General features: G+C 35.1%; 1 protein-coding gene across 1 annotated transcript; it reads left to right on the plus strand.

Annotated features, from left to right (window-relative positions):
- The first annotated feature begins 14,805 nt into the window (after positions 1–14,805).
- LOC149823370 (sugar transport protein MST4-like) lies at positions 14,806–18,193 on the plus strand. The gene is made up of 4 exons (XM_090019933.1): positions 14,806–14,944; positions 15,054–15,373; positions 16,348–16,974; positions 17,738–18,193. Exons 1-4 carry the CDS (start codon positions 14,806–14,808, stop codon positions 18,191–18,193), a joined length of 1,542 nt encoding a protein of 513 aa, XP_089876059.1.
- The last annotated feature ends 4,583 nt before the right edge of the window (positions 18,194–22,776 follow it).

Consider the following 22,776-nt stretch of genomic DNA (forward strand, 5'->3'; position numbering starts at 1 on the left):
TTTGCCACTTAATCTAAGGAGGACGGAGCACCTCCTGGTGGTTCAAGGGCCAGATGTCAAACCCTGTCTTTCAAAAGAATTTTACACCAAAGTCATTGACATTGTTAAGCTTTCGACTCTCTCAGCTTGGCATATTCAAGATTTCTGCTGTGCTAAGTGTGGATGAGATATGCATGACCTCAAATTCATTTTCACACTATCTAAGGTTTACATATCTCGTCACTCAAAGCTTTTTCATATCTTCTAAAGCGAGTTGTGTGCTGATTATGCTGCAAAGAGTTCGCCAAGCACCATCTCTGCGCAATGAAAGGAAGGGTAACTTTTTTCCTGTGACAACTTATATCATAGCCTACTTGCCAATTTTGGTCATCGTCATTACTGCCCAAAACTGACATCAGAGCTTGCTCACCAATTTTGATCTTCGTCATTGCCACCCAAAATTGGTATAAGAACATACACCATCTTAGTTGGCGCATTCTTTGCCTTTTGATTTAGTCTCCAAGATTACAACCAATTGGGTTGTCTATCTCACTGCCTCCCAACTTGGTGCCACCTACAAAACACATGCATTTATCTAAACAACATATTAAAACATTCATGGTATGAGAAGCGTTTGTTGTTGTTGGTTGTGATGTAGATCTTTTTTGCCTCCTGGGGTTGATCATCCTTGGCTACTTCAACTTAGTGATTTCATTCTTTATGTTGGTCGCTTTAGCTTGTTTTGTCTCGATTGATCATCTCTCCTGATATCTTTAGCCTGAAGACATCAAGTTCTCTGCATTGTTCCTCACCAGTCAATCCATGATAAACTGATTGAGACATGACATACTTCAAGTGTGAGTTGTGGTGAAGTTTATTACAATCAAGCTCTTCTTCTACATCAAGGGTGTATGCAATAATTGTTGCTTAATTGAGTTTCATTGTTATAATAGTGCTTTCTTCCTCCACTCCCTATTGCCTAGAGTCACAAGGGAGTGACTCGTGCCTAATACTTTTCCTCTTTTCCTATCAACATATGTTGCTACCTAGTTCAATGAGGCAGTATGATACGTTTCACAAGACTTTGTGGTGGTGTTCATTGTTCTAGTTGCTATCTTTCGCAAGACTTTGTTGTGTTGTTCATTTCGCAAGACTTTGTGGTTTGATGACCCTTCTCTCTTCAACAATATTAAAGGGATGTGTTCTACTTTAGCTAGATGATTTCTTGGGCAAGTCTTGCAAGTGGAGCTTGCTCACTTTTATTGCTCGCATCACAATGCAGTAAGGAGACCGTGTAGCTTCCACATCCTTTGCATTGATCTTCTAATCATGTACACTATCAATTGTTCATAGAAGTTCTTTATTGCATACATGTCGAACATCTATATTCCTAATTGGTTATGGCAACTATATGCCCTCCGTGTACGTGTGCATGTTAAGAACATCAATGCCACCCAATGTTTGGGACAATTGGATGTTCATCAAAGGACTGAACTCAATAGATGAAGCTAAAGCAACTTCTCCTTATTTGACTTTGCGAGCATCTAAGTAAATATTACCAATAAATAACATCGATTCTATATCATCATCATCCAAAATATCTATTCATATTTGTTGGCTATATGCATTTGGAGAAGAACTATACCAGATGCTTAATAACTCTTCCATATATCTGGTTTTATGAGACATCAAAGTCATAAATTTCATAAAGCTATCATTTTTGAAGACCAATATAGATGTAACAATTATGGTGAACAATGCTACGGTAGTGTGCATTAACCCTTTCAAGAGCCATCATTAACTGCCTACACCAATCACACAACATATCATTTATCTAATAAAAATAATATGACAAAAAGACCATTCATATATCCTTCATGCATTCAATTAACACAATTACCTACAAAAACGACTCTCAAAACCAACTATCTATAAAAACCCTAACCTTTTATTGAATGCTTGTGCAAAGTCAACCACAACACTATCACACTAATTGAATATTTGTGTATAGTCAACTTTAAACCCATTACTCCAAGACAAAACCATCACATATTTAATAAAAAACAAGAAAATAATCATAAATTATATATATATATATATATATATATATATATATATATATATATATATATACTACTCTAAACATAGTAAATCCTAAACGAAAAATCTAGTGTTAAATATTGAATAAAACACAACCAAACAAACTTAAACCATCCACGACAACAACAAAACAAAAATACTACCAGGTCATATTAAATATATATCTAAAAAAACTTAAGAATGCAAATAAATAATATATATAACTCATTTTTTGACCAAACCGAAAGATGATAAAGTTGACAAAAAGGATGACACAACCTCGTCTAAATGCTTCAAGATGATTTCATAGGAGTCGCCAAAAAAGAGAGAAAAAGGGTTAGCGTTCTAGAGAGAAAAGGAACATGGTTCTAACGAGAAACAAAAAATGGAAAAAAGATCACAATAGCTTTATATATGAATTAACAAACATGCAAAGGTACACCATTCACATGTATTTGTTAATGCCAATAGTCATTTGTGTACATACGTGAGGAGTATTTAGTTAAATAAGGTTCACAGTTTTTTCTTCGTGAATGTCATACTACATTTGTGGAGGCCATATTGTATTTGCAAAGGTCTAATCAGAGTGCAAAATATTGGGGACATTAGTAATAGGTGATTGTGAATGTCAACACACATTGCGAATGTCAGGCACACATTGCGAATGTCAAACACACATTTGTACATCTAGAGTTTATGCAAGTTTTTAGTTAAAAGAGGTTCATATAATATTTGTGCAAAGATCATAACACCCGTAATTGTGTGATGCGAATATGCAATTAGAAAACATGTGAAGGTAAGAACATTCACAACACATACTTAGGAATGTGAGACATATGTACTTTTAGTCTTTATGCAAGTTTTTAGTTAAAGGAGGTTCACATGATATTTGTAAGAAGGTTGTGACATACTAAAATATTTGACACAAACTTATAATAAGAAAACAAGAGAAGGTAAGGACATTCACAATAGACATTTGCAAAGGTCGAGCATACATTTGCGGACATACGTCCTAACTTTATGTGAGTTTTTAGTTAAAGGAAGATGGTATGATGTATGCATGAATGCCAGGACTGCTGCAAATATATGGAGCGAACCTGTCGAGCTCAATCTTTTAAATTTTAGAATATTTATCAGGCTTGTGAATATAAGAGGATCTGCACATTTCAGATGCAAATCTCTTGTGTTAGGATTCAAGTTAGGATGCTCGCAAATACTTTATGTGAGTTTCATCATGTCTGTGAAGTTTTTATGCAAATCTCCTTTTCATTGAAATGTTGAGACCTTCAGATAGTGTACATATCTATTGCACCAACGTCAACAAGTTTACTTGTGTGAAGGATAAAATACCTTAAAAAAGTGAAGAATATGAAATTTGGGCATGGGAAGGATTTTAGTAAATTGTGAGGCATTTAAAAAAAAACCATACTATATACAAATCTGATATTTTAATCATATCCACAACCAACTTAGAGGGTGAATCATGTTGGTGACATTTATACCCAATTTGTGTGCTGATTTTAAAACTCGGTACACTAAAAGAGTGGGTGAGAAAAAAAAAATGGACCCAACTCAATCAACGACTTACAACCCCATTCTTGGGACCATTATTGGCAAATGGAGCCATTAAAAACAAATGGGGAGCCACATCAAATGAAAAAAAAGCCTTCACTAACTCCAAACGGCTATATTTTTATAGGAAAGAACTTATATATATATATATATATATATATATATATATATATATATATATAGAGAGAGAGAGAGAGAGAGAGAGAGAGAGAGAGGACAACCGTTCATCATTTACACACACACACACACACACACACACACACACACACACACACACACACACACACACACACACACACACACATATATATATATATATATATATATATATAAAGAGAGAGAGAGAGAGAGAGAGAGAGGACAACCATTCATCATTCACATGTACACTCCAAGATTTTTTTTTGATGACCAAAGAAGAAGAAAAAATCACTTACAATCCAATCGACATAACCAGAAAAGTAACTAATCAACACACTAATGACCAACTTCAAACATGAACTCACGACATGTCGAATGCTCCATAAGTTTTACTTAACCTTTGTCCACATGAAATTGCAAATATTTCATGATTATGACTAGAAATATATCAATTACTACCTAAATAATACCTACTCATGAATAGGTTCCCAATCTTAAAAAATAATTCCACCCCTTTATGTTCTTTTTAAAAAGGCAAAAAAAAAAACCCAACAAATAACCTCGCACGTTGGGCAAGGAGTAAGCCTGCACAGTTTTATGCTGTCAGGACACTAATCATAAGTATGGCAGCCAGAGTCAGTGCGGGGGTTAGGTCTCTAAACGGTTTCTCCTTGTAAATATAAAAAAAATGATCAGATCCCTTAGATTGTGATCTATTTGAAGTTCATATTTTTTGGTCACTCGGATCATACCCGACCCAAAAATGCCCTCTTGCCAGAAAGGGTTAATATCATCATCATTTTGGCCCTAAGGAGTAAACTCTTCTGCTTTAACAGGAGCCCCTCACAATATGTCTCCCTAAACATTCCAGATCACCCTTTGACGATGCACCATCTGCTGTAACAGGAGCCTCGATTGACGATGCACCCTTTATCGTCGTCTGCCGTCACCAGAGCACCCTTTGTCGTTGTCTACTGTCGTCGGAGAACCCTTTGCCGTCGTCTGCTTTTGCTGGAGCATTTTTTCGTCGTTGTCATCTATTATCGTTGGAGTACCCTTTGTCGTCGTCTGTTCATGAGAAATAGTTGAACAACAAGAAAAATCAGCATTCTGTTTATTGTTCAACATGACACCAGGGTGCAAGCGTCGAACTGAGTAGACAGAGAATAACGATTTACAACAAGGATAATGGTGACAACGTCAAACTGAGTAGAGTAACGATTTACAATAGAAATTAGATAAGAGAGTAACAATTTATAATTGAAATCAGATCAGAGAGTAGCGATTTACAGTATAAATTAAATCAGAGAGTAGCGATTTACAGTATAAATTAAATCAGAGAGTAGCGATTTACAGTAAAAATCAGATTTGAGAGTAGCAATTTACAATAGAAATCAGATAAGAGAGTAGCGATTTATAACAAAAATCAAATCAAAATGTAGCAATTTTCAATAGAAATCAGATCAGAGAGTAGCGATTTACAGTAGAAATCAGATCAGAGAGTAGCGATTTACAAAGAAAATTAGATCAGAGAGTAGCGATTTACAGTAAAAATCAGATCAAAGAGTAGCGATTTACAATAGAAATCAGATCAGAGATTAACGATTTACAGTAGAAATCAAATCAGAGAGTAGCGATTTATAGTACAAATCAGATGGTCATTCGATTTGCAACATCCTTCAGCAAATCGTTGTTCGATTTGCAGTGTCTTTCAGCTTTAATTTATTTGACTTGCTACTTTCTTTAGCAAATCACTATTTTGATTTGTGGTGTTCTTCGACAAATCACCATTGCGATTGGTAGTCTTCTTTAGCAAATCGTTATTCAATTTGTGACATTCTTCAATAAATCGCAATTACGATTTATAATTTTCTTTAGTAAATCGCAATTGCGATTTACAGTGTTTTTTACCAAATTGTTGTGCAATTTACAATTGTCTTCAGTAAATCGCAATAGCGATTTACAATGTCTTCAATAAATCGCTATTGCGATTTATGGTATTATTTAGCAAATCGGTATTCAAATTAGGGCCAACTTGCCGGAGGCGTATCTCCTTAACCGAAGATCATATTTTTGATCCGTAAAAAATAGTGTCTTTGAATCTAGTTTATTTTTGCCAATTTTCAGTAATTTTATGGTCATTTCATGCCTTATTTAGATTAAAAACCAAACCCCTATCATTCTGCATTATTTATATTGCACAAATTTTAGTCCATTTTCCCAGTCATATCTCATCATTTTCCAGATCTGTAAAAAAATTTGTCTTCCTTTATGTGTCTAGTTTATTTTTGCCAATTTTTATAAATTTTTATATCTATTTGTTATTTTAATTCTGTTAAAAATCAAAACTGGTTACAGAACTTCAGGTTCTGTAATAGGTTTATTTCTTGAAACAGAATGGTGACTTCCCGAAGTCACCATTTCTAAACCAGAACTAATTTTCTCATTCTGTAACTTGAGAAAGTTTTCTAATCATGTTAGAAAACTTCTCGCACAAATTTGGTACAATTTGAATTTGTATGGCCTCTAAAACATCTAAATTACAGAAGTCTATTCACTTTTTCTCAAATTCATATTTTTGACAAAAAGCTTTCAATTTTGAATTTTCCTTCCATGATTTCTAAAAAATCTTCAATCTTAAATGGTTTTAAGGTAAGTTCAGAGTTTTCATAACGATTATGAGTATTTTGATACAACATTTATTTCATTCTGCTTAATCTTCCTTATTTTGAAGCTTGAAAGGCCTATTTTGGATGATTTCTTTCAATTTTCCAATATTGAAGGAATATCCGACTAAGCCTACATTTATTACTAATATGTTTGCTCAATTTTGTAGGTATTTTATTTTTTTTGTTATTTTCTTTTTCAATTATTGTATTCAATTCGAGGGTTATAATTAAATACTCAATGAGAATTTTTACTTTATGCTTAATTTAGGAATGAATGACCATTTAGTTTAAGCTTAATTTCATGATTACCTTGTTCAATTTTTTATTTTATTTTATTTTATTTCAAATACATAATAGAAAAACACAAATGACACATGTACCATTCTAATAAGAGGTAAATAACCCTAAGTGAACGATTCACATTTATGACCATAGTAAAAATGTGAACAATACTTAGGATTTTTATCTTTCATGGGATAAAATTTGACCTCCACTTCAGGTCCCTTTTTGAAAATCATCATACTTCTCTAAAATAAATTTCCTTTTCTTCCTCTAGCAGAATTTAAGATATAAATTAATTTGAGATATATTTGTGGTCATAGTCATAAATATATTGAAAATTAATTTTGTTTTAAATCCTATAAAGGCCCAAAAATTTATTTTATTCTTTGTTAGAAGTCAAATGAAGATTAGACTAGAATATATTTGTGACCATAGTCATAAATATATTGAAATTTAATCTTTGTTTTTAATTCTATTAAAGTATAAAATTTGCTTTTAATTCCAATTTCAAATAAATTCTTTTAATGCATTCATCAATTAAGATAGAATTGCATCATTATTTTCCATCCTTTTCAAATTATTTCAAGTAATTTTCAAATTTCCAAGTGATTTTCGAAATAAGTTTTCAAAAATAATTTTCATTTCTAAATTCAAAGTCATTTTTTATTTTCAATTATAAATTTAAATTTATTTTTTATTTTTCAATTTCATTGAATTTTAAATCCTATTTCAAATAGCTATTTTTTAATTTCCAAAATTTTGACTTTAATTCTAAATTTCTGATTTTTCAAATTTCATATTCCAATTTTGAATTTCATTTCTAATATTAAATTCAAGTCTTTATTTCTTTCAAAATTCTAAATTCTGAATTCTATTTTCATTTCAAATCCAATTTTAAAATTTCAAACTTAAATTCTGAATTTAATTCTAAAATTCAATTTCGAATTTCACTTTGAATTTCAAATTCCAAATTCAATATCATTTTCGAATCTCAATTTCTATTTTTGATTCCCAATTTAATTTTCAAAGTTTAATTCCATTTTGAATTCTAAATTTTTATTTCAAATTCATGTTTCAATTTCAAAAATTCATTTCAATTTCCAAAATTCAGATTTCAATTCCAAATTCCATTTAATTCTTTATTTTAGATTCTAAACTTTAATTTTCAAAACAATTTCAAAATTCAAAATAAAAATCGAATTCAATTCAGTATTAAATTCCATTTTCAATTCTAAATTTCAAATTCGATTTTCAAATTTCAATTCTGATTTCAAGTCAATTTCAACTTTGATTTCAAGTTTCAAATTGAGTTCTGATTTTTAAAATTGAAGATTTCCATCCTAAATTCAAAATTTAAACTTCGAATTCTAAGTTTGAAGTTTAAGTTCAATTTCACGTTTCAAATCCAATTCTGATTTTCAACTTTAAAATCGTAAAAATTTCAAATACAATTTCAAAATTTCAAGTCATATTTCTGAATTCAATTCTTAACTAAACTCCAATTTCGACTTTTCCTCTTTCAAATCAATTCAGATTTCAAAATTCCAAAACTTAACTTTGAATTCAATTTCAAAATCTTCAATTTCAAATGTTCAACTCAAATTCATTTCAAGTTTTGATTTTTCAAATCAAAATCGATTTCTGAAGTCATTTCCTAAAAAGGTATTTTCAAATCCATTTCAGAATCACTTGGAAAACTCTAAATTTCTGAAGCATTTCCAAAAGCATACATATTTTTAAGTTCAAAATCATAGCACAAGCTTGATTCAATATGCATTTAGGACTTAGAATAATCACTTAGATAAATTTAGGCAAAGCAAAGGCATGAATTCGATCCTTGGTTCAATTACCTTTGGTAAAGGCGCCAAGAACGGTTGAGCCTCGTACCGATGAGCGAATCTCGTCTTTCTATTTTTTCTGCAAAATTTCAAAACAGAGGCGAGTAATTTCAAAAGATCTTTTTCAAAAGGTCAAGTGAGACCTTGCAAAAATTTTCTCTTCTCTTTTCTGCCTTTTCCCCTAAAAAGGAAAGGGAAGAAAGGGAAAAGAGAAAATTTTTACAACGATCACAACCTCATCCATGTTAGGGTGGTAAACTCGTACTGGGAGAACCCTAACAGACCGGTTCAGATGCATCCTCTACTTGCAGTAGTTGGGTTCAATCCTTAGATTTTAAGGATAATCACGACCTCAAACCCCTTGAGTGACCGAGGTCCCATTGAACTCTGTCAGGTTTATAATCAAATACATGTCACTCGGGCTGTGCCATCACCGTCTGCCATGATGAGCGTTAGTCTTGAAGGATTCTGTCGGTCTAACCATTACTTGTCGAATATGTTCTTGCCATTCGAACAAGCCAGTGTATCCCACACTGAGGATATATGTACCCGACCCCATTCAGTAATCCCCCCTAACATGGGCACCAACCATGGGATTCATGTGACATTTAAGTCTGATTCATATGCATGCTTAACTAAGCTCTCAACACTACGACCATCACGAGCACCTCACCTCCTTTGGGTAGACAACGTACTCTGACACGACGGCCTTTACGAGTTTAGTTGTATGACAGTATCCATGAGCATGCATACGACTCAATCTCAACAGATCAGATGCTTGGCGTGAATCATCGCAATAAGCAGTTGACCTATTAATGGCACAACAACTACTCTGGCTCTGCGACCCTTACGAGTAGTGGCCTAGTCAAGGCGCAACAACTACTCTGGCTCTGAGGCTCTTATGAATAAAGTGCCCTTATAGGCGAAACATGGAAACGGGCCATTCTGGCAGTTTTCCAAGAACATGGCATCATCAAAACATTCAACTGGTTTCGACAGCTCTTCTGCCAACCATTTTGACAATATTTCCTCTGCTTCGACGGCAGGAGTGAGTCAAACCTTTCTACATTGTAGAAAGTACTTGACGAAATATGGGCAACACCTCCTCTACATGATGGAGTAACATGCTACACTCTTTCTGAGTTTGGTTGAGCTTCATCAAATTTTTTTACAGCACTGCCTCTCTTTATTCGAAGAAGCGTGCGTTTCCTTTAAGCTCGGTGAGCATCTTTTTAGAATTCTAGCAGCACTTCTCCTCATGGACGGGGAAATCGCTCCGCTTTAACTCGGGAATGGATGCGCACCATTATGTGTACTTTGCACCCATCAAGATTTGATAGAACCTTGGGCTATATTCAGGCCATGCACAAGTGAATTAATTCTTACAAAAAAAGAGTTTTGTGGAAAGGCGAAGCCTTTCCAATAGAAGCTTCAAATTGAATGAAATTGAAAAATGAAATAAAAAGATAATTTTGAATTTATAATTGAAAATAAAAAATGACTTTGAATTTAGAAATGAAATTTGTTTTTGAAAACTTATTTTAAAAATCACTTGGAAATTTGAAAATAACTTAAAATAATTTAAAAAAGATGGAAAATAATGATGCAATTCTATCTTAATTGATGAATGCATTAAAAGAATTTATTTGAAATTAGAATTAAAAGCAAATTTTATTCTTTAATAGAATTAAAAACAAAGATTAAATTTCAATATATTCATGACTATGGTCACAAATATATTCTAGTCTAATCTTCATTTGAATTCTAACAAAGAATAAACTAAGTTTTTGGGCCTTTATAGGATTTAAAACAAAATTAATTTTGAATATATTCATGACTATGGCCACAAATATATCTCAAATTAATTTATATCTTAAATTCTGATAGAGGAAGAAAAGAAAATTTATTTTAGATAAGTATGATGATTTTCAAAAGGGACCAGAAGTAGAGGTCAAATTTTATCCCATGACATAAAAATCTTAAGTATTGTTCACATTTTGACTATGGCCATAAATGTGAATCATTTACTTAAGGTTATTTACCTCTTATTAGAATGATGCACATGCCATTCATGTTTTTCCATTGTGTATTTAAAATAAAATAAAAAGAAATAGAACAAGGTAATCATGAAATTAAGCTTAAACTAAATGCTCATTCATTCCTAAATTAAGAATAAATTAAAAATTCTCATTGATTATTTAATTACAATCCTTGAATAGAATACAAAAACTGGAAAAAAAAATAACAAAAAAAAATAAAATACCTGCAAAATTGAGCAAACATATTAGTAATAAATGTAGGCTTAGTCGAATTTTCCTTCAATATTGGAAAATTCAAGGAAATCATCCAAAATAAACCTTTCAAGCTCCAAAATAAGAAAAATTAAGCAAAATAAAATAAATGATGTATCAAAATGCTCATAATCGTTATGAACACTCTGGAGTTATCTAAAAACCATTTAAGATTGAAGATTTTTGAGAAATCATGGAAGGAAAATTCGAAATTGAGGGCCTTTTGTCAAAAACAAGAATTTGAGAAAAAGTGAACAGACTTCTGTAATTATAATGTTTTAGAGATCATACGAATTCAAATTGTATCAAATTTATGGAAGAGTTTTCCTAACATAATTAAGAAACTTTCTCAAGTTATAGAATGGGAAAATCAGTTCTGGTTTAGAAATGGTGACTTCGGGAAGTCACCGTTCAGTTTCAGGAAATGAACCTATTACAGAACCTGAAGTTCTCTAACCAGTTTTGATTTTTAACACAATTACAATAACAAATAGAAATAAAAATTTATAAAATTTGGTAGGAATAAACTAGACACATAAAGGAAGACAACCTTTTTTATAGATCTGGAAAATGATCTCCCATTGGGGAGATATGACTCTAGGAAAATGGACTGAAATCTGTGCAATATAAATAATGCAGAATGATAGGGGTCTAATTTTTAATCAAAATGGGGCATGAAATAACCTTATAAATCACTAAAAATTGATAGAAATAAACTAGATTCAATCACAAAGACACCTCTATTTACGGATCAGAAATACAATATCCGATTAGGGAGATACACCTCCGACAAATTGGCCGTGATATGAATAGCGATTTGCTGAATAACACTATAAATCACAATAGCAATTTGCTGAAGACACTATAAATCGCAATAGCGATTTATTTAAGACACTGTAAATTGCAATAACGATTTATAAGATATTTGTATTATGATTTTAAAACATTTGCGGGTGGAATTTACATTATTGCGCACTTGCGGTGGCGATTTGCGTATTCAAATCGCTGCTTATTTAGCGATTTCTATTGAAATCACTTTACAATGTCGTAGATATAATTAAATCGCTGTCACGCGAATCACTATCATCAACACACATATACGCTAAATCGTTTATTTTATTGACATGGTAAATAACTCTATGCATAGTATAAAAAACATAACAAATCGCTCTTGCTTTTATACTGTGATTCATTTAATCATTTCTTTGACTTGCTTAACTAATCAATATTCGTTGTTATATGCATTTTGAATAAATTGAAGTAACCATATGCACTGAATAATACAAATTGATGTCTTGTTTATGACAGTGGCGAGCTTATCATTTAGTTGTAGTAAAGATGATGTATCTCAATCATTGGAAAGTTATGGAGAAGTGAACATCTCTACTAATGACGCACCTCCAGAAGTGAACCATAATCATCCGCAATCATTGCCACCATAACGAAGCAAGCACATATATTTTGCATAATAGACAAGGAGTGATGCTGATGACCATCTATTTGATCTATTCCTACCGCCAGACCCTCCATTGTTTGCAAACCATCGTTCACAGTTGAAAAAATATCTCCCTAATCTTTGATATACTTCATGACAAATATGTTACAATCGTGCGGGTCCATCAACTCTGCCTGTAGAAACATATCGATGATGATGAGATCCCATACATTTTGCAGCTTCGTCAGCTCTGCCTCGAAGCTTTCTGCACTAGCAGGCTAGATTTCATGCGCACCTGAAATGCATTCGAAGCATATCACTATTTGGACGTGGGGGTGATGTTGATGATGATGTCTGTTTTATTCGATCTCGATTTGTACTTTACTAAGTCTAAACATCATGTCGATTTATTTATTGTTTTTCTTTTCTGCCTTTTATGAATCAATTATTGTGTAAATCGTGATAGAACTTATCGTTCATATAGACAAAGCTCGTAAAAGAAAATCACGATAGGACAAATCATTCTTGCTTTATGTCCGTGGCTGTATAAATCATGATAGAACACTTCTTCTATAAAAAATAAATCGCGATTTGTTATAGAAAGAATTATATAATTATAGAATGTTACGTTACAACAAAGAATCATAACTGATTGCAAGCCAATCGATATCAAGCAAATAGCAATAGGACATGGCCTTCATACGTACAAATCGCGATAGGAAGACAAAGCTCTTGAAAGCAAATCATAATTTACAAAGTACACAATGCTAAATACTTCTTCTGTTTTTATTTATGAAGGCCGAACATTACAACGATTTATTCAACGGCACTTGGTTTAGTGAAACTCATATATCTTAAAAAATCAAATTCTTTCTATTTTATTTAGAAAATCCGATTTTATGGCATGTTTCGGGTCAAGATTCAACACTTCTAGATCAGATCCCTTAGATTGGGATCCATTTGAAGTTCAAATTTTTGGTAACTCGGATCATACCATGAGGAGCAACTATCACATTTTTTGAGTTTTTTTTTCCGTGGTTGATCCTGTGTGTGTTCATGGGCTGGGGATTCGTCTGACAAGGCATTCAACTTTGCTCTCATCTCTCTCTCTCTCTATATATATATATAAATTACTTTTTTTCAGCCTTTAATATTGAAAGCACTGTGGGACGCTGCAATGTGCAATGTTTTTTATATACTTTTTTATGCGTAAACAAATTTGCCACTTAATCTAAGGAGGACGGAGCACCTCCTGGTGGTTCAAGGGCCAGATGTCAAACCCTGTCTTTCAAAAGAATTTTGGGAGACTTGGCGATCCCAGGATAAAATCACTATCATTTGATCCAAAACCGCAAGGATGGCAGTCGGTCGTGAGTGGAATGTTTCATCGAAAGAAATCCTTGAGTGGTACTAATCCAACATGTTTACCAGAACCGGCCGATGCATACCGTTTTGGCAAAAAATCGATAGGGTACTGACCTGAATCGGCTATTTTTGAATAAATGAAAATATATAAATTTATTTTTTAATATTATTGTAATACTATTTTAATGGTTTTAACACAAAATAAATTTTTTTTTCTGTTTTTTAACTGATTCAGAATGACTCACTCAAGAATCCGTATCGGCCGATTCACCTGAATAGTTGGCCAAGCTATTCAGATTCGATACCAATACTAACATGATCGGATATGAATTTCCCTTGGTTCCCGAAGGCACACAGAGCACATCTGGTCGCATGTTGATTGGACAATCTTTACAGGTGGTACCAGAAAGCTACCTATCAGTCGACAAAATCACTTACTAAAGATACCAATGTATCAAATTTTATTCAATATCCAACCGATCTACTCTCTTTAGTTAGATTTGTAGTGCGAATTTTGCTACCGAATCTGACAGATATCTAGATTTTGAGGGACATCCATATCCACTTATTACATGTAAACATTGGGATATATTATGAGCCTTCAAATATTAATCAGACTTTGACTCCGATTAGCCTATATTTGGTAATTAGTAGGATATCATAATCACCATATCCAGTCCAAGTCTGAACTATATACGTCCCTAACACCGAATGACATTGTCATTCAAATCAAATTACCGAAAAACTAAAAAAGTGCAGCACAGATAAAGGATAAGACAAACCAACAATAGTTACAAGTGGGTATTGAAAACACTGTAAAGTCTGTACTATCAAACCTTTAGATTGGTGGTGTTCTGGATAAATTATTGATGCTTGGGGTTGGATCTTCATTGACCTCTCTTGTTTATGAAACTAATGAATCTATTATTGGCAAAGTGACAGCAAATGGCAAGATTCATCCAGAAAAAACATCACATTGACACTATTAATAGAGTCCCAGTTGGTAATCCCAATCCTATATTATCTATATAATGATAAGAGTAATCTCCACCGCCATTATGATATAATATTGAGCCATTCTTACTTCTGCCTTTGTCTTCTTCCTCATTCTCTTCTTTTTTCCAACCTCTCTCTCTCAAGAAAAGTAAAAGTAAGAAATGCCTGCAATAATAATAGACGGGCCAGGATCTGGCGGGTCAGTTGAGTTTGAGGCCAAGTTTACCTTCTATGTCTTCATATGCGGAATCATGTCAGCCTTTGGAGGTCTCATGTTTGGTTATGATATCGGAATTTCAGGTACCAACAAGTTTTTTTTTTTGACATAAGTTCTTGTTTTTCAATCGCCAACGGCTTGGATAATCATGAAAAGACAGGATTGAGATCCTTCCATTTCTTGGTTTTGTAGGTGGGGTGACATCCATGGATGATTTCTTGATCAATTTTTTCCCAAAGGTCTATACCAGGAAGCATGAAGCAAAGGAGAACAACTACTGCAAATATGATAATCAATACCTTCAACTCTTCACGTCCTCCCTGTACGTGGCCGCCTTGGTCTCTACGTTCTTTGCTTCCTACATCTGCAGGAAGTATGGAAGGAGGCCCACCATGAGAGCAGCTTCATTCTTCTTCTTGGTTGGGGTTGTTCTCGATGCAGCTGCCATGAATCTCCCCGTGCTCATCATTGGAAGGATTTTTCTTGGAATTGGAGTTGGCTTTGCTAACAATGTACGTTGTTCATGCCCCCATTACTTTCCTTCGTGCCCATGTTTGTTCTTCTTATTATTGGTTATAATGGTTTTCTGCAAGTTGCCAACTAGTTGTCACCATTGTCACTTGAATTTTAGATTGGTCCATTAAGAGAGAGAGAGAGAGAGAGAGAGAGAGAGAGAGAGAGAGAGAGAGGATTTAATCACACGTATTTAGTTTCTTCTTGCACGAGCATAATCTTAGGCTGTTTGTGTTTGACTCATTAAGGATAAACCCCTGATCAAGCTCAGCTAGTGAGATCATCATGAGTTGACCTGAGCCTGAGCTCATTATGAGCTGATCAAGAGTTGGTTCGTTTCATAAATAAAAAGTTTGTTTTCTCAAGTCTTTTCTAAAAATTGATAATACATGTATAAAACATACAAAAGTTGTGTATGTATACATGTACGTATGTGTATAACATATAAATTATATAATATACAAAATGAGCCTACACGAGATGAGCCGAACTTCGCCTGCACATAGTAGAGTTGGATACCTGGATACCTAAAGAAGCTATCTTATAGCACAGCTCGCCGAGTCCAGTTCCTGAGCTGAGCTGACCTAAAAAGTGAGTTGCTAATCTTGTTTTCTAGCTCCATCACCTACTAATCTGGAAAAGACAACATAAGATTGTCTTTCCTATCCACTATGGAATACCTACATTTAGGTTTTCTTTTTAACCTTCTGTTTCCTTCTATGTTTTCTTCTGTTGATCATCTTCTCATACGGTTCGTTTGTTGTTTATATTTTTCTAACCTTTTTCCTTTTCTAAATTTTCACCACAAAATTTGTTGACTCTGTCAATTTTTATTACTCTGCCGTCTCTGTATTTGAGACAATTCTTTCTACCGTTGATCTGAATATATATATATATATATATATATATATTACTTTACCTTGAAAAAAAAAAAAAAACTTAAACCATGTCTGCCTTGGAAAAACAAAAACAGGCCGTGCCACTCTTTCTATCAGAGATTGCGCCAACCAGGATTCGTGGGGCCCTCAACATCCTCTTCCAGCTCATGATCACCATCGGTATCCTCATCGCCAACCTTGTCAACTACCGCACCACCACCATCCACCCTTGGGGCTGGCGCCTCTCTCTCGGTGGCGCCGGCATCCCCGCCATCCTCCTCGGTTTGGGCTCCCTCTTCATCGCCGAGACCCCCACCAGCCTCATCCAAAGGGGCCACTTTGATGAGGGCAAAGCCACTCTCGCCAAGATCAGGGGCACCGTCAACGTCGACGCCGAGTTCGCAGAGATCTGCCGCGCCTGCGAGGCCGCCAACCTCGTCAAGCATCCCTTCAGGAAGCTGGCCAACAGAAACAACAGGCCTCCTCTCGTGATAGCGATTCTGCTGCAGGTCTTCCAACAGTTCACCGGGATCAATGCCATCATGTTCTACGCGCCTGTCCTCTTCCAGACCATCGGCTTCAAGAATGATGCATCCTTGCTGTCGTCTGTCATTATTGGAACCATCAACGTTCTCTGCACGATGGTCTCAGTTATCTCGGTTGACAAGGTTGGCAGGAGGGGTTTGCTCCTAGAATCCATTGTTCAGATGCTAATCTCCCAGGTATGTAAACATGTGCTGCAATAATAACAATTAAAAACTTCACAAATGTGCACAACATACAAAAAAAACTTTTAAAGTACACATGAACAATGCCTATTTTTGGACAATATACAAAAAACTTGACAGCTAAAAAAGTAACGTTCTTATGTTGGAGAAACATGATATCAAATAAACCTTTTTCAAACACATCTACACGGTCAGATTGAGCCCACATATAGTTTGTACCTGTGATTTTCAGCTCATTACCTTCATTAGTGCCAAATACTTACCCTTCACAGACTTCTTTTTTCTTGTTTCATACTAATTTTTTTTCTAAAGCCCCTTTAGATGCACTTCATTATTAAATACCTGTGGGTTTGCTTGTTCTATAATGGAGGAGGGAGGACCAGGTGAAATGCGTTTGCAGCCGCACCTAATCACCCACCATCTTTGGGATACAGCATGTCAGCTGTGGGGCCCAACAACAAATGGTGGTTCATCAGGTGCAGCCGCACACTTAAAGTGTGCAATGTGACATTGCACCTGATCTCAATTCATGACCTTGGAGCTACATAGGATGATGTCATGTTTTGCTTTTCTTTTTTTTTAAAGATTTTCTAGATAAAAGAGTTCTCACACAACCAATCCAATAAATGAAGATCTACCATCGATCAAAATTGTGTATGTCCTTGGAAAGAATAAAAAAAAAACTCTCTATGCCAATTTTCTCATGCCAAAGACTCTCAATTTTTGTTCTTGAACCATACATGTTTCTGCCTTGCAGGGTGCAATAGGGACCATCCTTTGGATCAATCTCAAGTCTACAAACTCCCTAGACCACAATGTAGCAATTGCTGTGGTCTTTCTAGTATGCCTCTTTGTGTCCTGCTTTGCTTGGTCATGGGGCCCACTAGGTTGGCTCATACCCAGCGAGACCTTCCCACTGGAAACAAGAGCAGCAGGTTACTCCTTTGCAGTGAGCTCCAACATGCTCTTCACATTCATTATAGCTCAGGCCTTCCTTTCCATGATGTGCCACATGCGTGCTGGGATATTCTTCTTCTTCGCTGCTTGGATCATCGTCATGGGCCTCTTTGTGTTGTTCTTTTTGCCGGAGACTAAAGGCATCCCTATCGATGAGATGACTGAAAAGGTATGGAAACAACATTGGTATTGGAAGAGATACATGGATGATGAGGATGCCAACTCTAAAGCGCACGTAAAAGCTACTCACCTTTGATGAGAGGAATACATAAAAAGATACTTGCATGGAAGGCACCGCGAACAAGCTTTTCTGTTGCGTCTCTACTCACCAGAGATACCGTTGCTGTAACAAAACAGAAAGATAAAGCTGATCAACACGATGATAGTTTAACAGTGGTGGGTGGTGGAGGGGGGCGGGGGGTGATGTTGATCAAGAGCAAGAACGGTGGTGTTGGGAGGAGACGATGGGAGTGACAATTGTTGATGATACAAGATGATGATGTAATTGTAATGTATATGATGATGATAAAAGGATGGGCGATTTACAACTTGACACCTAAGTTTTCTACACCATTTAAAATGTCCTACATTTTGAATTGTTTTTTTAATACGCCTATGTTTTGAATTGCTACTAAATGCATTAAAGCTTTATTATAATTAACGCGGGCAGGTTATATGTTCCCCCCAAAAACACGCGTACAATGCGTGTTTTAGAGTCCCCACTGAGCATTGTGTGGCGCTCAGTGGGGTGTACAGCAGAGCTGTACACCACCGTACATCCTGCATGCTGATGTACGGTGGTGTACAATGCCCCCGTACAGCCCACTAAGCGCCACGCGACGCTCAGTGTGGGAACTCCGGAACATGCACCGTAGCTACAGTGCGTGTATCGGGGGTGCACCCGCAACACCCTCTCCCAAAAAAGCATCAAGTACAGTTTTGGCATTAAATTTATAACGAAATCGTTTACATTGTATTCTTTTGACATGGAACCCTCGTGGAGACCAACATCGTTTAATGAGTCTGCCCGCTGTTGTGGTAAACCCTGGGCAACACCCAAGCTCTTATGGAGCCCACCAGTTAAAGGCACCTGCATGCCCGGTCGGAATCGAACCAAGGATGATGGGGTCATCACCTTCACCCTAAGCCCGGTGTCGCACGAGCGACCCAAGTGGGTGTTATTACAAAATCTCAAATATGACAATATGATTGCAAAGATTTTATTAGCCACTTTTTTTTGTTCTCATTCAAACTTTTTTTTTTGGATTGACAAGTTAGGTTTAGGCTGCTTCCAACAACATTACAAATTGCATATTATAATTACATTTCAAATCTTATTTCATAAAGGAAACCAGTATGAAGGTTTATCCTTTCAAGCCTTATCAATGCCCAAAACCCCTAATTTAGTTTGTTGCCTTGGAACACAGTTACATTCTTTAAGGATCCATTTGCAACAAAATTTATCTAGCTTAAAGAAAAGTTTCACTGAATTAAAATTAACCATATCCGACCAATATGAACAACATCATGTCTCATGGACTCCACAACCACCTTTTGCTAAACGGAATCTATCAACTATTGACACCACTGAACCCCTGGTTGAAAACTGGCTCATTCAAATGGATTCAATTCAAAATCGGAATTGGCTGATTCCATGAATCATTTTGAAAATCGATGCAAGGCCAATCGTGGTATAGAAAACAATGATTTGGATAGAGGGCTATGCAGGAATGCCTGAAGTTATGACATTACAAAAACACCCTTGCATTTGTTTTGGGATCTTCAAAGAATTGCTATAGTTTCAAGATGGATTCACATCGTCTTGGGCTCTAAATACTGGAATCAAAACCACAACCACCTCAACATCGTGTTTCAGAATTCAGAAATGTTTTGATTGGGTGGCTTTTTTTTTTTCTTCTTCTTCCTCGACCTAATAAAGATCATTTAATGCAAATTTGTAAATGAGAATAAAAAATGCGAAGGTAAGGACATTCACATCAGACATTTGTGAAGGCCGGCCATACATTTACGGACATACATACTAACTTTATAAGTTTTTAGTTAAAGAAAGATTGTGCGTGGTGGTAATCCTAATTCAAGAAATTCCTGGTCTCGCAACTTTTTTGCCTATATATTTATTTAAATATGCGCAATCTAACCAAAAAATGTGTTCAATGCAATCTATTTGCTAGGAATTGACTTTTAGAATTTTTTTTTTGAATAACCTTGATGGTAATTACTTTTGGCACCATTCCTTATTTTGTCCGAAACTACAAAAATACGTCCAACATGGCCAATTCTTTAATCAAAATATGCCAAACATGACTGCTTAATTTTTTTCTAACAGTTACCATCTTATCGCCAAACAAATTAGATGCCTTGGTTATGTAATTATTGCCTGAAAAAATCAAGCACAAGGTAATTTTTGCCCCAAAAAATAAGGCACCATGTCAGTTGTCACCAGGAGAAATCAGGAACCAAGTTGTCTAAAAAATCAAATGCCTAAAATTTTGAGTGACAAAGGAAAAAAATATCAAGTAAACAGTAAATTGGTTATGTTCATTATATTTTTTAACTTTTTGTTAGCAATGGTATTTCAAATAAAAATGAAGGTCATCAACATCATTTCCCATTTTTTTAATGAAAATTATGATTTTATGAGTTTTAACGTTATTAAACTTTTAAACCATTGATTTTTTAGGCCTTATAAAAAACCTGTTCACATGTCACAATCAGATAATTCAAAACCCTATTTCTACTAAACAGACCAACAAGGTCACCTTTATAAGATGAATTAAAAAAAAAAGTACCAAAAGGTTGAAAATTAATGTTGTCCACACCTTTCTACCATTAGGAGGAACTATCACATTTTTTGAGAATTTTTTTTAGTGGCTGATCATGTGTGAAATTCATTGCCGGGGATTCGTCTCACAAGGCATTCAACATTACTGTCATCTCTCTCTTTATCAATCCAATAAATGAAGATCTACCATTGATCAAAATTGTGTATGTCCTTGGAAAGAACAAAAAAAAACTCTCTATGCCAAATTTCACATGCCAAAAACAATTTTTGGCTTTGAACCATACATGTTTCTACGTTTCAGGGTGCAATAGGGACCATCCTTTGGATCAATATCAAGTCCACAAACTCCCTAGACCACAATGTAGCAATTGTTGCGGTCTTTCTAGTATGCCTCTTTGTGTCCTGCTTTGCTTGGTCTTGAGGCCCACTAGGTTGGCTCGTACCCAATGAGCCCTTTCCCCCGAAAACAAGAGCAGCAGGTGACACCTTTGCAGTGAGCTCCAACATGCTCTTCACATTCATTATAGCCCTGGCCTTCCTTTCCATGATATGACAGATGCGTGCTGGGATATTCTACTTCTTTGCTGCTTGGATCATCGTCGTGGGCCTCTTTGTGCTATTGTTTTAGCCAGAGACTAAAAGGTTTCCTATCGATGAGATGACTGAAAAGGTATGGAAACAACAGTGGTATTGGAAGAGATACATGGTTGATGCGGATGTCAACTCTAAAGTGCACATAAAAGCTACTCACCTATGATGAGCGGAACACATAACAAGATACTTCAAAGGCACCGTGAACAAGTTTTTTGGTTGCATCTCTACTATTAGTATTTTAGTACTTGAGATATTGTTGGTGGAATTAAAAAGAAAGATATGATAGTGCCACAATGGTGGTGATTTTGGTGGTGAGGAGAGAGTGTTGTGTCTTCACCCCCGAACACAAATTCGTGTGTTCGGGTGTGTATGCGAGAATATCTTGGGACCCACGATAATTCATATGCCAATGTTACCCATGATGATTTTATAATAAAATAACATATAAAAAAGATAAATTACATATAAAAAAGATAGATATGCGTTTGACAAAAATGTCTTCTCGTAATATAGATATGCATTCGATAGAAATGTCCTCCCATAAATAGCTTTGCACATTCCCGCGAGTCCAGGTTCTCGCCTTGGTTTTTAGCTTGTGTTACAACACATTGCCGCCTTCTCGTTCCTGCCTTGTGTTACAAAACATTCCCGGTTTCATTCCTACCTCATGGAGATAATTATAACTTGATCGACTGGTTCGATCATTGGTGGGCATCATAGGGGGATTTGTCGGCCATCTCTTTTTACAGTCTTCTCTTCTTCATTTTTGTTTGGCAGTATGAAAAAAAGCAATGAAGCACAAACATTCCAACAAGTGCCATTAGGGCATCGTGAGTAAATTTTCATGTCATCATGCTGTTATTGAAGAACGTATGTCATCGTGAGTGCCATTAAGACGTTGTATTGTTATTGGAGGTGGATGTTGGCTTTTCGAGGGTTGGAAAATTGAAGATATTTGTAAGATGCTGGGACTTGTTGATAAGAATGCTTGGTTACAGATGCAAGAGAGGGCCTCTATCCCATTCGGCATCGTCCATTCACTCAGTATATACAATATAACGTAAATCGTGGTTGTAGTAACATGTTACCGATTTGTGAGATATTGTTTTGTTTATTAATATCGATTTGTAAGCTATTATGCTGAATTGTCATATTGACTTGTAATATATTATACAATATTTATATCGATTTGCAAGATATTTTGTGTTTTCTAGTATTGATTTATAAGATAATTGTAGCATTATTTTAAAACGTCTGCATGTGGAATTCACATTATTGCGCACTTGCGGTGGCGATTTGTGTATTCAAATCGCTGCTCATTTAACGATTTCTTTTGAAATCACTTTACAACGTCGTAGATACAATCAAATTGCTATCACGCGAATCACTATCATCAATACACATATACGCTAAATCGTTTCTTTTATTGGCATGGTAAATAA

The sequence above is a fragment of the Nuphar pumila genome, chromosome 10 (assembly GCF_984573655.1).
Source record: "Nuphar pumila chromosome 10, dmNupPumi1.hap1.1, whole genome shotgun sequence".
Lineage (NCBI taxonomy): Eukaryota > Viridiplantae > Streptophyta > Magnoliopsida > Nymphaeales > Nymphaeaceae > Nuphar > Nuphar pumila.

Coding starts and splice junctions, on each gene's coding strand:
- LOC149823370 (XM_090019933.1), top strand. CDS start 14,806: ATGCCTGCAATAATAATAGACGGGCCAGGATCTGGCGGGTCAGTTGAG. Junction 14,945..15,053: donor TTATGATATCGGAATTTCAG/GTACCAACAAGT, acceptor TTGGTTTTGTAG/GTGGGGTGACATCCATGGAT. Junction 16,975..17,737: donor TTCAGATGCTAATCTCCCAG/GTATGTAAACAT, acceptor TCTGCCTTGCAG/GGTGCAATAGGGACCATCCT.